The sequence below is a fragment of the Pyrus communis genome, chromosome 13 (assembly GCF_963583255.1).
Source record: "Pyrus communis chromosome 13, drPyrComm1.1, whole genome shotgun sequence".
NCBI lineage: Eukaryota > Viridiplantae > Streptophyta > Magnoliopsida > Rosales > Rosaceae > Pyrus > Pyrus communis.
The window spans coordinates 25,548,531-25,565,930 of NC_084815.1; the positions used below are offsets into that span (position 1 = coordinate 25,548,531).

The 17,400-nt window shown below is 39.1% G+C and overlaps 1 protein-coding gene across 1 annotated transcript; it reads left to right on the top strand.

Annotated features, from left to right (window-relative positions):
* The first annotated feature begins 8,164 nt into the window (after window positions 1–8,164).
* On the top strand, window positions 8,165–9,847 carry LOC137711897 (calmodulin). Its single transcript, XM_068451055.1, has 4 exons — window positions 8,165–8,309; window positions 8,723–8,880; window positions 9,382–9,462; window positions 9,552–9,847. The coding sequence occupies exons 1-4, from the start codon at window positions 8,234–8,236 to the stop codon at window positions 9,684–9,686; spliced, it is 450 nt and encodes a 149-aa protein (XP_068307156.1). The 5' UTR covers window positions 8,165–8,233; the 3' UTR covers window positions 9,687–9,847.
* The last annotated feature ends 7,553 nt before the right edge of the window (window positions 9,848–17,400 follow it).

Consider the following 17,400-nt stretch of genomic DNA (forward strand, 5'->3'; position numbering starts at 1 on the left):
AGACTCCAAAATTCTAACAAGTAATTAACTACTTACACATTTGCAGGGACATTTTGATCGAAAACTTGTTTCTTCAACGAGATCAAGCAGCAGTCCACGTTTGGCCAAAATCTTTAGATCAGAGACCAAAAATTACACAATTATATTTAGCTCATGCAACAAACTTTTTAAAGCCATAGATAACTGAGATAGATCAAGTGAAGTCCGGTGAATATTTCTAGAGAAACTGCCAAAAAAACATCACACGATCACATCATGTAAATGTGCAAATGGCTGTGTAGACATCAACTCCGTAGGGGTTAGGGACTTCATCGCCCAGGCGTAATTCTGATCTGTTGTCAACAAATGGTTTTGTATAGAGGCCAGTTGCGACATGGCGTAGTCGGCAGAGCACGTTCTTGTTGCGGTTGTTTCCGGTTGGTCCGACACTCTCAGGCTTGAACAATGTGCAAGTCCATCTTTCTGTGTTTTCGTCTCGATTTTCAGCCGCGGCAAGGATCAATAGCTTGTATTTGTCCATCCTTCTCAAGTATTTTCCGTTGTACAAGCATTTGATATGAACGTAGTCCTTAGTTTGGTGGTCCCTACTGTTTGGCCGCTCCACTTGGAACTGTGCGTACTCGCTTGTACGATCCTGTGCGGAGAACCGGAGAATCTGATGAATGTTGCTTTCTTGATCAGGCATGTAGCGCAAGTACATGTCGTTGTTGTTTGATTTCAGCACAAACGGGCTCGGTAGCAGAGGCGGTTCCAAGTCGACGACTGTGTACACATCAATGGCGTTGCCGGGGTTGGGGGTTGAATACCCTGCGTAGAGGCACTGATTGAAGTCGTTTACAGTGTATGACGTTACATAGTGCCCGAGTTGCACGTGGATCAATCGGATGACTGCCTTGTTGTCTGAATGGACGACCTGAGGCTCGAACAATGTGCAGGACCAACGACTTGTATCTTCCTCTGGCTCGGAAGCCCCAGCTACAATCCAATACTGCCGGTTGTTCGCCCTTCTCAAGTACCTGTTGTTGAAACAGCATTTGATATGCACGAGTCCTCCCTTACCGCTGTCTGCCGGCTCCGTTTGGAACTTCGCGTACTCGCTCTTATCATTCTCTTCGGAGAGTTGGACAAGCCCAACAAGATTCTCGATTCTTCGATGTATGTAGCGCAAGTATTTTTTGTTGTCGTTTGACTTCAGCGCAAGAGACCTTGGTAGTAGAACCGGATCCAAGTCGACGACTGTGTACACATCAATGGCGTTGCCGGGGTTGGGGGTTGAAAACCCTGCGAAGAGGCACTGATGGAAGTCGTTTACAGTGTATGACGTTACATAGTGCCTGAGTTGCACGTGGATCAATCGGATGACTGCCTTGTTGTCTGAATGGACAACCTGAGGCTCGAACAGTGTGCAGGACCAATGACTTGTATCTTCCTCTGGCTTGGAATCCCCAGCTACAATCCAATACTGCCGGTTGTTCGCCCTTCTCAAGTACCCGTTGTTGAAACAGCATTTGATATGCACGAGTCCTCCCTTACCGCTGTCTGCCGGCTCCATTTGGAACTTTGCGTACTCGCTCCTAACATTGTCTTCGGAGAGTTGGACAAGCCCAACAAGATTCTCGATACTTCGATGTATGTAGCGCAAGTATTTTTGGTTGTCGTTTGATTTGAGCGCAAAAGACCTTGGTAGTATTGTTGCCATGTTATTTGCAAAGATATCTTTCTCCCTTCTCTCTCAATTTTAATTTAATCTCTCTCTCTCTCTCTCTCTTCTCTGGATTTGGGTGCCCCCTGGGTGCCCCGAAGTTCCACAGAGACGGAGGGAGAGGGAGGAGAGATCCACGACGGTGATGGTGGTGCAGCGCCGTCGTCGAGGTGGCTCTGGTACCTCGGTGTGTGGATGTGGGTTCGATCGGCGAGAGAGGGAGATCCGAGAGAGTGAGAGAGAGAGAGAGAGAGAGATGAGAGTTAGCTGAGAGAGGGAGAAATGAGAGTGATTCGGGGAGAAGAGAGTGATAAGGGAGTGCTTGCCACGTGGCAATCAATGATAGGAGGACAGGTTTAGAAAATCTGAAATGGAGATTTTGATTGGATGAGGATAGGGGACTAAAATGTAAAATTTAATAAACCTTTTGGGGAAACAAATGCGAAATTACAAAATCTTTGGGGGTGGGGTTTCACAAAGTGGCCTATAATTATGAGGAAGAATAAAATCTTAGGATCGAGATCGCTTGTTAGAAACTTTATATAACTTTTCTCTTGCCATTTACTTGGCAAACAAGTTTTGATAGTCCAACCATCCAAGAATTTCTTCTTTTCTCTGTTCACACTAATGATTATTTGTCCTTGAGTATGAGTTAATTGAATCATGTTTCTTAAACATGTGACCAAAGGCAATTGAACACGTGATTAGGCACGAACGCGAGAAAGCTAGTTGTTTGGATGAATGCGATACAATGCTCATTAACTTTATACCTAAATCACATCTCTAGCAACGACTTTAGGTCTATCCAACCTGATTAAGAGCATTGGCACGCTCCTTGGTGTTTGAATGGTACTGAATTACCATTATAAAGATCTTATATTCTCCCATTTCCGGAAGAATATCAATGAGTCTTAAGGATATTCGAGAGAATAATGATCATGAATAAAACCACTGAAGAAAATAAAGTGGAATATCTTTGAACCACCCCAAAAAATGAGCCTAAAGTTTTGTTTTAGAGCCAATGGGCTACCTTCCAACTGGGACGCACCACATGTGCCCGCCCTGAAGCTAGGTTGTTTGAGCAATTTACTTGCTTTGGCACGACTATTTGGGACATTTAGGTCGAACAATGATACCATTATGCATCTCCTTACCTAAAGTAAGGATCTCGTGCCTACAAACACAATTTGCCAAGCTTGTTCGTTTGAAGATTTTGATTTCTATATCATTCCTAGCAAAGATACGAAACAACCCTCTTTTCATAGTGGATTGAAGTGAATAATCGTGGACTAATCCGACCAAAATGCAGATTATATAAATACTTATAATTTTAAGGGTTCACCACCCTAATTATCCCATAAAGTCTGAAAAACTGGATAATGCTGAAGAGTTTATATCAAAGATTTTCCATAAGTATTGCATTTCTTTTGGGTTTATAATTGGACATCGAATTCTCATGTTCACCCCAAAATAGCCTCGCAAAGTGATCATAAAGTGCAATTTAAATGATCACCCAAACCTTGGTGAACACAACAAGCTTTTGGTTTCTACCTAGGGCTATGCAACCTTGTGCGCAACTGTGTTGGTTAACCTTGAGGCCCCCCTTGCCACCTAACTTATTTTTGATGTTATAATTTGTTACTGGGTATGAATATGATATTTCATACTTACACATTTGGTTATGCATTCCACGTACCAAGTTGTGCTGCTGCAACGTACTAATATGGTTCTCAAAGAAGGATGTGAATCTTTGTCAATTATGATTCTCCTTCACATTAGCTCCCTTAGAGCCCTTGCAATCGATCTCTTTATGGCTCATTGTGCGATTTGTCACTTCAATGAGACAGTCTTCCCCCTATTAGGGGGAGATAAGAACGTCAATGTTCATGTGGAACAACGTGAACTTGTGTGGACGTTGCCCACTATATCTCACATCAATGCTTGGACCACACAGTGTGATAAAACAAGAGTGATGTATTCTAACTTTCAAAATGTTACCCCAAACGTATTCTTCTTGACACACCCAACCCTGATATCCTGCGTACACCAGGGTAGACATGTGTTGGCTGACACCCGAAAGTGACGAACCCATACTAATATGCATGAGAACTAATGAATATAAATAAGACTTATAAATTTAAATATAATTAAAATACGAATGATGAGCATGTTCAGAGCATACAACTAATCTAGAACACTAAAAAGAAAATAATATAAAATTAAATGAACAAAAAAATGGGTCATATACTAAGAGGACTCGAAGATGCCAATGTGCGATTGACGCTGAGATTGTACGCCTCAATTCTAAGTCCTGAGGGGGCGTAAAACAAAACATGAGTGGACCAATATTCCATCTTGATCAAATGGGTTTGGTCAACTGGGTTGGTCAAAGGCCGGGTTAGCTGGGCTAGGCCGGGGCTTAAAGGGTTTTGGGTTTCAGGTTATCGAGCCAAAGGCCCAAGTTCATATGGCCCAAGGGCCTGGGTCCAAAGAGGTTTAATGGGTTAATAGGTTTAGAGATTGGGCCCAGGTTAGGGCCGAGTTATAAGGCCCATGGGTTTGGACCGATTTTGAATTGGGTTTGGGTAGCTTAAGACTGGGCTGGGTTATTTGGGCTAGCTTCCATGGCCCAATTCTTTGGGCCGGACTAGTGCTCTTGGGTCGTGTTTGACCCAATTTCTGGTTGGGTTGGCCGGTTTCGAGGAAGAGGAAAACCGAAGCTTTCTAAGCTTCGTTCAACCCCAAAACGTGACCAAAACATGTCATACAATATACCGAAATGAAGCCCCAGGAACAAGGAAGAGATTTGAACCAATTCCAAAACAGGTGGTGGCCATATGTGGCCGAAAAATGGCTTGGAAACCACAGTTTCTCGTCGAAATCTGGGTTTAACTCATTCAATGTGTTTCTTTGTAGTTTGACATCCAAAACACATCAATATGGTCAAAAACTATAGGGATGAAAAAGAGATATTTGGAGTGTTTCTGAGGCTTACCTGTGTCAGGGATGGCGATGACTCACTGGGAAACATCATGAACAATGCAAGTAACATTGCACAGTGAACCATTTCGAGCTTGGCTTGAACTCATGGTCTACGTATCTAGGTTTTGGAACGTTGGTGGAGTTCTTAAAGTGATGGTGCTGAAGGTGTGTGTGTGTGTGTGTGTGTGTGTTCTCAGAGAGATGTGTTCTCAGAGAGAAGAGCATCGAACACAGAGAAAAGAGAAATAAGGAGAGAGAAAACTATGAAAGAGAGAAGGTTACGGGGAGAGAAGAGAGGAGAGAGGCTGGGGGAAAAAAGCTCCAGGGTGGGCCCCACGTGGCTCACCAACCAATCCCGAAAAGCAATCCCCACAACTAAAGTATCCCAAAACTGTGAAAGATAGAAGGTTACTGGGAAAGAAGAGATGAGAGAGGTTGGGGGACAAAAGATCCAGGGTGGGCCCCACATGGCTCACCAACCAATCCTGAAAAGCAATCCCTACAACTAAAGTATCCCACCCAATGTGAAAATATGAATTTACCCCCACATTCTCAAAATTCGTAAATAAATTTCGGAACGGGTTGTTACACCTTCGAACTAGCTAAAGTGACGAGATCATATACCAGTTACAAACATGCCTTTAAGGACATACGTACTTTTTTGGACCTAATTTTTCATCATCGCCCCGAGCAATCGAGGCCGTTAAATGAACAAGGTTCTAATCCGTTGGATGTGAATATTAAGGTGATTTCCAATTACTTTATATTATTATGGTTAGGATAAACCATGGTAATTAAATAATTGGAATTATCCTAATCATGATTCCTTATAACTTGAAGATTAAGCCGTGCATTCAGGTGTTGAATAAGAGTTATACTAGTCAGCAAGTGAGATAAAGGTGAAATTAAATGATTTGCATGGAAGTGAAGTGATTGGGAAGAAAGACATTTTGGTCAAATGTCTATGTTTTGATCAACATAAAAAATGAGTGCTTATCTTGCTTAGGTATGGGGCTACACATGGATTGGCGACTGGATTAGATGAGCATTATTTGTTAGTCCATGCATGTAGATTACACTAAAGTTATGCGGTAAGGATTTGACCAAAGCTTGAACAGTGGAAGAGTTTTAGCAGCGTGGTGGAACTTCAGTAAGCTTTAGAGGTAAAGCTTATCAATCGCGTACTCGTCTCTATAAATACAAGACACCGTGCAACATTTCAAACCCTCTCTAATTCAACACACAAATTGCCTTATGCAAAACTTCTCAACAACCTGAGATTTTTATCCTTTTCCCTTTTCTTCTGCCGACACCTCTTCATTTAGGATAAACATCAATGTGAAGGCAACTAGCAACTAGCAACATCTTCAGTTTGGATGAACAACACTGGAGCCGTAGAATTAGCCGACCACGGAGCATCTTCAGTTTGGATAAATAGCACTGCTTCGAGATCGACTGATTACTTATCCAAGTCTTGGTCGACAAGGATTTTCGAGTCCTTGTTGGTAGAGGTCATCTTATCAGCCTTTTTAAAGAAGTGAGATGTTACAAGTTACTAGGTTCCGCACTTTGAACGCTAAGTTGTTTTATGATTGGATATTCACAAGTATATTTTAGAGTTTAGCACATCGACGACCGAACCACATTTACGATCAAGACATTTATCTCTTTCGAGTATTTGTGTCCATAACGTTTGGTACCGGTTCGGCATAGTTATATTCTCACGGCTAATATAACCGAGATCAAACCCGGTGCCGACGATCTGTGAACTTCGCAAAACTAGGAGCCTTGTCTTCAGGCTCTAGAATCCGAAGGCCGAAAGGTGTTCCTTCCTCACACTAATGATTTATTGTCCTCTAATATGGTGGGGCTAGTGCTGGTTACCGGACAATGTTAGATGCCCTTATTCCAGCATCTATGGTTCTTCAGGAGGTCAGATAATTATCAGTTACTTCTGCTTTGGTTTTGCGGGCTCATATTTTTGTACTTCCAGTATATCTGTTTTTGAAAACAGAGGTTAAAGGCTGGTGATGATCCTGTGACTGCTTTTCTACTCTCATCTGAAGCGGCATTAGATGGAGCTGAGTCGACTAAGAAGAAGCAGGCACAGGTGTCCAACTAATTCGTTTCTGTCTTCTTTCTTTTTCACCCGTAGAAACCTAATTACAATGATATCATATCCTCCTCGGCCATTTTGTATTTATGGGGATCTGATTCTGCCGTGGTGTCTTATGCAGGCTGGTCGTTCAAGTTATATCTCTGGAGATATACTGGCTTCAGTTCCAGACCCAGGAGCGATGGCTGCAGCGTCGTGGTACAGAGCAGCAGCATTAGCTGTCAAGTACAAAAATCGGACTCCTCCATAGACAAGAGCAATGCATTAGCTCTAGTTGCATTTCTGCCAATTTTTTTTAACTTGCAGATACAACCCAACAACTCAACATTTTTGTTCATACTTTTTGCACTACTAACAATTTGAGCTTTCCGCTTGTGCTTTTTGTGCGTAAAGCTGAGAAAGCGAGAGAGTTTCATCGATATATACATACAATGTCTTGATAGCATTCAGAATAATTTGCAGGCTACCAGTCTAAGCATATCGTTGTAAACTCTCGTTTCAAATGATGCACTTTTGTATGGTTTCTTGTGAATTATGTCTGTCTGCACAAATTCACAAAGCAACGCGAACCTTCTGGTTTGTTGCACTAGTTTTGTATCTCACATTCCTGTTTCGAAGTGCTTTTAAAACAAGTAAAAGTGTTTTTAGAGAGAACCAAACATTAGCATAACTTCGCTGATGTTTGGTAGAATGTATTAGAAGTGCTTATACAAGCATGTTTTTGTTATTGGAAGAAAACGATATTGCAAGTGCTTTTAGCTATTAGGCAAGTACTTGTTAAAGATGCACATATTTGGACGCTTCTTCGATAAGCTCTTCAAAATGTTTTTATTGAAAACACGTTTTAATACAAATTTCAACATGTTTGGAAGTGCTTTTCTTGAGCAACACTATTCCAAATCGGACAATAGTTAGGTACTTATACCCGACTTACGGACCCTAAACCCTATTGTCCTTCCAAACCAACCTTACTTAAAAGTGCGTTTCGTTCAAAAAAGAGAGAGCTTAGTTAATTGCTTTTTCAAGCCGCAGTTTCAACAAAAGCTCTTGTTACAAGGGGGAATCAAACATTTGGTACTCACGACTCACGAGAAGGGGAAATGAGGACGAGCACATGAGCATTTAGCTCCTTGGGTCAACAGAAAAAAAGCAGGCCAGACATGGACACACCGAACCAGTGGGCCCCCGCCCCTAGATATCCGCGCCAGTACGTTGTGCAACAGTGCAAGCGAGTAGCGGTGGGGTCGCAATCACATGGCCGTACAAAAATCAGCGTTGGTGCGATCTCAACCGTCGGATCAGACTCCCAAATTCTAACAAGTAATTAACCACTAACACATTTGTAGGGACATTTTGATCGAAAACTTAATTCTTCAACGAGAGATCAAGCAGCAGTCCACTTTTGGCCAAAATCTTGAGAGCAGAGACCAAAAATGGCGGAGCAACTAACAGAGGAGCAGATCGCCGAGTTCAAGGAAGCTTTTTGCCTCTTTGACAAAGATGGCGATGGTATATATTTCTACACATTCTTATTTACATATGTGTATTATATATGTATGTGTATATAAATCATGTATATATTTGTTGGGTTTAATTTCGTTTTGTATGAGAGTAGTCTGAAAGTTCACGAAACAAGTTTTTCAACTACCCCTTATGATTATGTTTTTGAATGATTCATGTCAAATCTGGAAATGTTGATGTCTCTGAATTGACATGTTATGGGTCTGTAGATGCAGATTAGGCAGTATGTCCGTCGTCTTGCATCCAAGTTCGAATCTTTCTTCCCGTGTCATAAATTAATTTAGAATATCGTCTTGTGAAAGACAAAGAAAACATGTCTATGGGTTCTGTTTCGTACATTTTTGGTACCTCCCATCCTTCAGGTAGAAGTACTTTAGATTCATGTTTTTGTTTGCACTTAGGTTGCATCACTACCAAAGAGTTGGGGACTGTGATGAGATCTTTGGGACAGAATCCCACCGAGGCTGAATTGCAGGACATGATCAGTGAAGTTGATGCTGATCAGAATGGCACAATCGATTTCTCCGAGTTTCTGAATTTGATGGCGAGGAAGATGAAGGTATGTAATCTCCTCACATTGTTGAATCTCAGGATAGTGATCTACTGTACTTTGGTGAATCATATGACGATGGGGTTTTTATGTTACAATTGTACTTGTTTAGAACTTTCACCCTAAGCTTTTTATATAAAATCGCTGCAGTAAATATATACGAGTTGTTCAATAATCTTCCAACTGATCCGTCATTGTTTAAAATGTATTTCTTCTGTTCTAATTTAATCCTTGTGGAAACCAAGTATATGATTGATAATTCTCGCTTCCAGTTATAACTAAAGCATGTTGCAATTTTTTTCTCGATCATGACTTGCAATCAAGAGCAAGTGCTTCATGAGTCTTGACTGTAGGGTGAGTAAGAATCGGGGTCAATGTTAATAGAATTGGAAGCATTAGTTTGATTATGTTTTGGTTCGTTTGATTAAGTTTTGGTTTGCTCTTTCTATCTGTGGTTTGGATATGTAATAGGAATGGTTTACAAAGTTTGTTGAATTAAAACTTGTGCAGGATACTGATTCTGAGGAGGAACTCAAAGAGGCTTTCAAGGTCTTTGACAAGGACCAGAATGGCTTTATTTCTGCTGCTGAGGTAAAGATCATAATTACTTGTTTGTATGATGATATATTGAAGAATGTGTGTAGTGGAAACTTAAAGGGACAATCTGCCTAATTGTGCAGCTTCGACATGTAATGGCGAATCTCGGCGAGAAACTGACAGATGAAGAAGTGAATGAAATGATTCGTGAAGCGGACGAAGATGGCGATGGCCAGGTGAACTATGAGGAGTTTGTGAGAATGATGCTCAACAAGTGAAGTGAATTGTAGTGTTTGGATTCTATAGAGGGTTAGGGCTATTAAACATTTGTGGTTGGTATTATTGTAGAATCAGTCGGAATTCTCGTCTGTTGGAATTAATTGAGACTTTTATCTCGCTCACTTTCAAATAAAAGTATGAGATTACAAAGAGTAATTAACTCCATGTGTTAGTGCAACAAGTCATTCTCTAAAATCTCTTTTCACAAGAGACATTTACTTACACATGAATACATGAATGCCATTGTGGTGGTATTGCAACGAATTATGCTATGTGCATTTTAACTTTTTGACATGATAGTGCATGCGTTGTACGAAACAATTATTTGATATGTTACAGGACTGGCTTCGGTTAATAGTAGGATTTATATATAGAAGGTAACGAATGAATGCCATGAACTATTATTAAACCCACTACTAAAAACATACATTAATTTTCACAAGGATAGGCTGTGTTTATTGCTTTTGTAGAATGTTATACATATTATTTTCACGTTTATTATTCAGTAAGGATTTACAATATCACATACAAACCTTGTTCTATAAGGAAGACTATAACCCAACATAAATCTTTCCTAATAAAGGACTCCTATGTTATCTACTCTTAGTGACTCGTTTTAACAGCTACAGCCTTTAGCACATACATATTACAGTGAACTAATTAAAAACTAAAAAGGAAATCAAAATTACGCGTTTTCAAGTAACACAATTATATTTAGCTCATGCAACAAACTTTTTAAAGCCATAGGTGACTGAGATAGAACGAGTGAATTCTCGTGAATATTTCTAGAGAAACATGCGCAAAAACAACACATGATCACATCATGTAATGGGTGCGAATGGCTGTGTAGACATCAACTTCGTAGGGGTCAGGGACTTCATCGCCCAAGCGTAATTCTAATCTGTCGTCAACAAATGGCTTTGTATAGAGGCCAGTTGCGACATGGCGTAGTCGGCAGAGCACATTCTTGTTGCGGTTGTTTCCGGTTGGTCCGACACTCTCAGGCTTGAACAATGTGCAAGTCCATCTTTCTGTGTTTTCGTCTCGATTGTCAGCCGTAGCAAGGATGAATAGCTTAGATTTGTCCATCCTTCGCAAGTATTTTCCGTTGTACAAGCATTTGATATGAACGTAGTGATTATTTTGGTGGTCCCTACTGTTTGGCCGCTCGACTTGGAACTGTGCGTACTGGCTCGTACGATCCTGTGCGGAGAACCGGAGAATCTGATGAATGTTGTTTTCTTGATCAAGCATGTAGCGCAAGTACATGTCGTTGTTGTTTGATTTCAGCACAAAAGGGCGCGGTAGTAGAAGCGGTTCCAAGTCGACGACTGCGTACACATCCATGGCGTTGTGGCGGTTGGGGGTTTTTGTCTCTGCGAAGAGGCACCGATTGAAGTCGTTTATAGTGAATGACGTTACATAGTGCCCGAGTTGCACGTGGATCAATCGGATGACTGCCTTGTTGTCTGAACGGACAACCTTAGGCTCGGACAATGTGCAGGACCAATGATTTCTACCTTCCTCTGGTTCGTAAGTCCCCAGCTACAATCCAATACCGCCAGTGGTTCGCCCTTCTCAAGTACCTGTTGTTGTAACAGCATTTGATATGCACGCGTCCTCCGTAACCGCTTTCTTCCGGCTCCATCTGGAACCTTGCGTATTCGCTCTTAACGTTGTCTTCGGAGAGTTGGACAAGCCCAACAAGATTCTCGATACTTCGATGTATGTAGCGCAAGTATTTTTTGTTGTTGTTTGATTTCAGCGCAAAAGACTTTGGTAGTATTGTTGCCATGTTATTTGCAAAGATATCTTTCTCCTTTCTCTCTCAATTTTAATTTAATTGCGATAATATCTCTCTCTTAATTTCTTCATGTTCTCTTCTTCAGCTGTTATCTTGCTTATAAAGAATAAAATTGCTGCCAGCTGCCAGCTGTCAGTTATCTTTTTTTTTTTTTTTCAAGTCTTTCATTCTTATTTTTTTTATTTTGATACAACAATAAACAGTAGGAAACAACGTTTTAAAATACACATGTCTAGCAACACTTTTTGTTAGATTTGTAATTATGCAGTGGAGAATATTTCGCATGTTTTCTCGAGGTGTCATGCTGCTATAAGGGTTTGAAGCAATATTCCTTTTCCTCATCATCTTCATTGAAACCAATTTGATTCCTTTCTTGATTGTGTGGAGGCAAACTTAAAATGCAAAGATCCGCATGAGCTTGGGTTATCTTGGAATCTTACTTTTGCTGTAGCCTTATGGTTCATAAGGAGGTGGAGGTGTTGTGCTATATTTTGTCCTAATTATACTAAACCTCATGATCCAAAGAAATGCATCTTGGAGTATTCTACCAAATGGCTCAAGGCTAATGCTAGCATCTCAAAGCTAGTGCAAGTTCTCTTGGCTTGGGTTCCTCCTCTGTTTGGGACCTTTAAGGAAAATGTGGATGGTGCTAGGCTTGGTTCTAACGGGGTAATTGGAAGTGGAGGATTAATTAGAGACTGACACAGTAACTAGATCACTAGTTTTATTGCTAAGAAAAGGAGTTGGGCAAGTTCTCCATGTTGAGCTTTGGGCTTTGTTTAATGCGTTGAAAATAGCTAAAGCTAAAAATTCCTCTCATCTTATTGTGAAGGCTTATTCTGCTTTGGTGCTCTCTCTCGTTCATGGTTCGCCTAGCCTTAATAATCATCCTCTTTATGGTCTTGTCTCGGAGTACAGAAGTTTGATCATAGAGAACTGGAGTTGTAATGTGATACATGTACATAGATAGTGTAATTTTGCAGCTGACGATTTAGCCAAATTGGGTTCAAATAGCGAGATGGAGTTTCAAGAGCTTATGGAGCCTCTTCCTTGTTTAGTTTGAACTCTTTCGGATGATTGCTTTGGAGTCGCTACAGCTAGATTAGTTGTTCCTTAGTGTTTCTTTTTCTTCTTCCATGTTACGGAATAGAAAAAAAATAAAAATAAGTAGGGAAAAAATTGATATTAAACTCGTCATCTACAATATTAGAACTAACACCTCTCTAGACCGTTGTGTGTTCCGTAGTGTGAACAAAGAAAAGAAGAGAAATTCTTGGATAGTTGGACTATCAAAACTTGTTTGCCAATAAATGGCATGAGAAATAGACGTGTGTAGTTAATTATGGGTGAAGGTTATAAAAAGTTTCCAATAAGCAATCCCTAAGATTTTATTCTTCATCATAATCATAAGCCACTTTTTAAAGAAAATTCTAACAAAATATTCCACACTAGCCAGGTGTGGAATATTTTGAAAACTTTCATAAAACACATGGCTGGTGTGGAATATTTTGTTAGAAATTTTTTTTTTTGATGAAGAATAAAATATTAGGAATCGCTTTTTAGAAAAAAAATTTAATCTTCACCCATAAAACACTTGACCCTTCACCCATAAAACACATGGCTAGAGCGGAATATTTTATCAACTTTCATAAATCACATGGCTAGTGTGGAATATTCTATTAGAATTTTTTTTAACAAGTGACTTATAATTATGACTAAGAATAAAATCTTAGGATCGCTTGTTAGAAACTTTATATACCCTTTCTCTTGCCATTTAGTTGGCAAACAATGAGTTAATTGAATCATGTTTCTTAAACATGTGACCAAAATCAATTAGACACGTGATTAGGTACGAACGTGAGAAAGTTGTTTGGATGAATGCGATACAATGCACGCTCCTCGTGGTTTGAATGGTATTGAATTACCATTATACATACCTTATATTCTCCTTGTTCCGAAAGAATGTCGATGAGTCTTAAGGATATTCGAGAGAACAACGATGATGAATGAAACCACTGAAGAAAATAAAGTGGAATATCTTTGCACCACCCCTAAAAATGAGCCTAAAGTTTTGTTTTAAAGCCAATGGGCTGCCCCCCAACTGGGATGCACCACATGTGCCCGACCTGAAGCTAGGTTGCTCAAGCAGTTTACTTGCCTTAGCACGACTCTCTGGGACACGTAGGTCGAACAATGATATCACTATGCATCTCCTTACCCAAAGTAAGGATCATGCGCCTACAAATATAATTTGCCAAGCCTGTTTGGTTGGGAAATTTGATTTCTATATCATCCTTAGCAAAGATACGAAACGACCCCTTTTTCATAGTGGATTCAAGTGAATAATCATGGACTAATTCAACCAAAATGCAAACTATATAAATACTTACCTTAATTATCCCATAAAGTCTGAAAGACTGCATAATGCTGGAGAGTTTATATCTAAGATTTTCGATAAGTATCTCATTTCTTTTGGGTTTATAATTGGACATCGAATTCCCATGTTCACCCCAAAATAGCCTCACATAGCAATCATAAAGTGCAATTTAAATGATCACCCAAAACTTGATGAACACAACAAATTTTCATTTTTTGCCTAGGGCTTTGCAATCTTGTTCACAACTATGTTTGTAATGCCCCGACCCAAAAATTTAACTAATTCAAAAAATTCTCAAATTTCACAGAAATGAAAATCTCAACGAGTAAAGTAAGTTTTATACATGTGGCCAAGTCCAATTTGGCCAGAAAAAGCTCCAATTTCCCTCAAACCCGCTGGTTGCGACTGTCACCTCCGATGCTCCACCACCCCTACAGTTGTTTGAGCTTTGTTCCCTGCCTCACCAGTAGTCAAACCATGGTGGTAGTCGACCGTGTTGCTTTCCCAAATGGCGAAGTCGCCACCGTCCACCCCGTACACCCACCGGTGCATTTCCCACGAAACCAAGACCAAAATAGCTCAGGCTTTTCATAAAATTTAGAAAGGGGAGGTCGCAAACACTTTTCCAGGTAATAACTTGAAGAAACTCACCGAGAATCGGACAGAAAACCATCGAAAACCGTCACGGGAGTCGGCTAACCGGGTTGGGTCCATCAAGTCTAGGATGATCCGGTGTTGTTGCGCCTCGGACTTGGGGTCAATAGGAAAAATCTCGAACCCGAATCCGGCACGCAAAAAATAAAATTAAATAAAAAGAAAGTGAAACTGGGTGGAAAAATATGAAATTCCTCTTATAACAAGAAATCGATAATTCTTTACAAGACTAAAATAAATAAACACAAAATTCTATCCTCACACTTAATCCAATCCCATCCCATCTACCCTTTTTTACTGTTTAGTTCTTAAACTTGCATAACAATAGAGGGGTGAGCTTCAACAGCTCAGTAGGGACATAACCTTATCACAGTAATTGACAATATTAAATTAAGTGTCTTGAAATCATATAGCCAAATATCAAATCCTTATTGCTAATAATGCATGAATGCAATGCAACCCCTTCAATTACCCTCGTGAATTTATATAATAAAACACGCGGACCTGCACTCTTATACCATGCATTTTACCCCTGTAAAGGTGGTTCAAAGGTTCTATTATAGAAACTAACCCCCATATGATATCCCAAGTTCATAAACCCTTTTTGCTAGTCATCTTATCTAATTCATTGATCTCCGGCCCAAATCACCCACATCGACAATTCCCGTCGATATCCTATTCTACCGTGCACATCGGGCTAGCCTGGAACTGGTTTCACAATGAATAGATTCAACTACACAAAAGATCCCTTCCAGCTACCCTTATTTCCATGCTTCCAATCTGAATATTGAAATTCCCACCACATCAACATGATTGATACACAAATAATATCAATTTATCTTCCACATGTATCATAGTATATTCTTAACAAATAACATTTCAACAATAATTCCATAACCAATAACAAGTAAACACTTAACTAAAGCAATTAGTTAATTAATATTCAACCACATTAATCAACCAAAAAGATCAAGAATATTATCACTACACGAAATTTAATAAAATCAATTTCCATAAAGATTTGCCTTATTTCCCCTACCTGGATTCCAAAGCATTGCTCTGACTCTCTACTACAAGAGTCTACCTTCAGCAACTCCTATCCACAAGTGTAAGCAATTACTAAAAACATGACATGAACTTTAATCCTAGTCAACATGCTTAAACTTGCTAATTACACACTACTAATTCAAAAGTCATTTGGTTAATTTATAATAGCATGGTCATCAGTGAAGGAACTTTTGAACTATAATACTTTTATAAAATAAGCAAAGGTATAGTTCAAAATACATAAGTACATTAACATACTTCAGCCAAGCTATATATTAGATAAAAGCACTAATCCGTTAGTATTATGAATGATATGTAAAAGTTCGTATATTAAACTCTTTGCATTATGCAATAGAATGCTTCAATTCAAATAGCATAAAAGTATGGTTGTTGTTTTGGGAAAATAGAAATCTCTAACCGAATTCCATTTGTCAAACCAATTTATAAAAGATAGTATCCCAACAACTGGTAAATTGATATCATATGTGCAGCCTTTTGAATATCATCTTTTATAACAAAATATATATAGCCAATAGGAAACAATACCCAAATAAGCATAGTAGTTCTTACGTGCCAAAATAGGGTTTAAGCATATGCATATTTTGGTTCTTCATATAAAACTGGTTTTGCATAAATAAACACACATGCATACGAAGCTTGCATATAAACTAGTTTTGGATAACAGTAGCTAATCCAAGACAACAATAAGAAAGGAAACAGTGATGGAGAGGATAAATGAAGTATGGAAATCGTTTACCCATACACAACGAGATACAGGTTGAGTCGATTGGACTCCACAGCCCTTTCTCAGTTCTGGTTTCTGGCTTATCTCTCCTTCTCTCTCTCTCTCTCCACTTTCTCTGGTCCTTACTTGGTACACAGACTGCATCGCTCTACAACCCTAGGTTTCTATTATTATAGCTATACAAAGTCAGCTAATTCTTCGATAGGAATGATGTAAAAGCCCTTTAATTGGCTACAGTTTTGGTCTAATTAGAATAGAACAAACAGCTTAATAAAATAATGTAAAAGGGAAGAAAATGAATAATATGAATATATAGTTCAAATACTACGTTCAAATACTACCGTAATGGTGTACTGAACTTATTGGGTCCAAAATAATAGCAAATTAGAGTATAGAAAAATGAAATAAAGGAATTAATGAATAAATAAGAAGTAATACAAAACTTTCTGAAATTAATAAGTATATACAACACATAATTATATATAATTATTTTTGAAAATACAGGTCGTTACAGGTGTTCCCCCATTCTCTCATTTTTCCTCCCGATTCTCCCCCTATTGGTCTACCCTCTCCCTCATTTTCTCTCCCACAACCCTGTCTTCCTCACAGCCACACACGTGGTATCATCCCATTGCTCCAGATTTTCTGGGGCCTTCCAAATTAATGGGAAAAATGTCTATTTTGCCCTCCACTTCAATTGTTAATAACTTCTTCTTTATAACTCCGTTTCATGAACGGTTTGGGCCTACTCGTTCGTGAGATTAAACTTTATTCAAACATATATTGTGACCTTGAAAGGTTTACAGGTTTTAGATAATAAATTTCTAAATTTCAAACTTCGTAACTAGTTTAATTTAAAACTAAATTCAAACAAATTAATATAAATTCTCAATAATACAAATACGTAAGTTATAATAATTTACGGAAACCAAATTTTTACAATTTCTCAATTCAATTTTCATAACCATAAATCGATTTATTTTTTATTTTCTCCGCATATTCATAATTATGAATATCTAATTCATATATTTAAATTTTCAGGGTATTACATTCGACCCCCATTAAAATAAATCTCGTCTCCGAGAT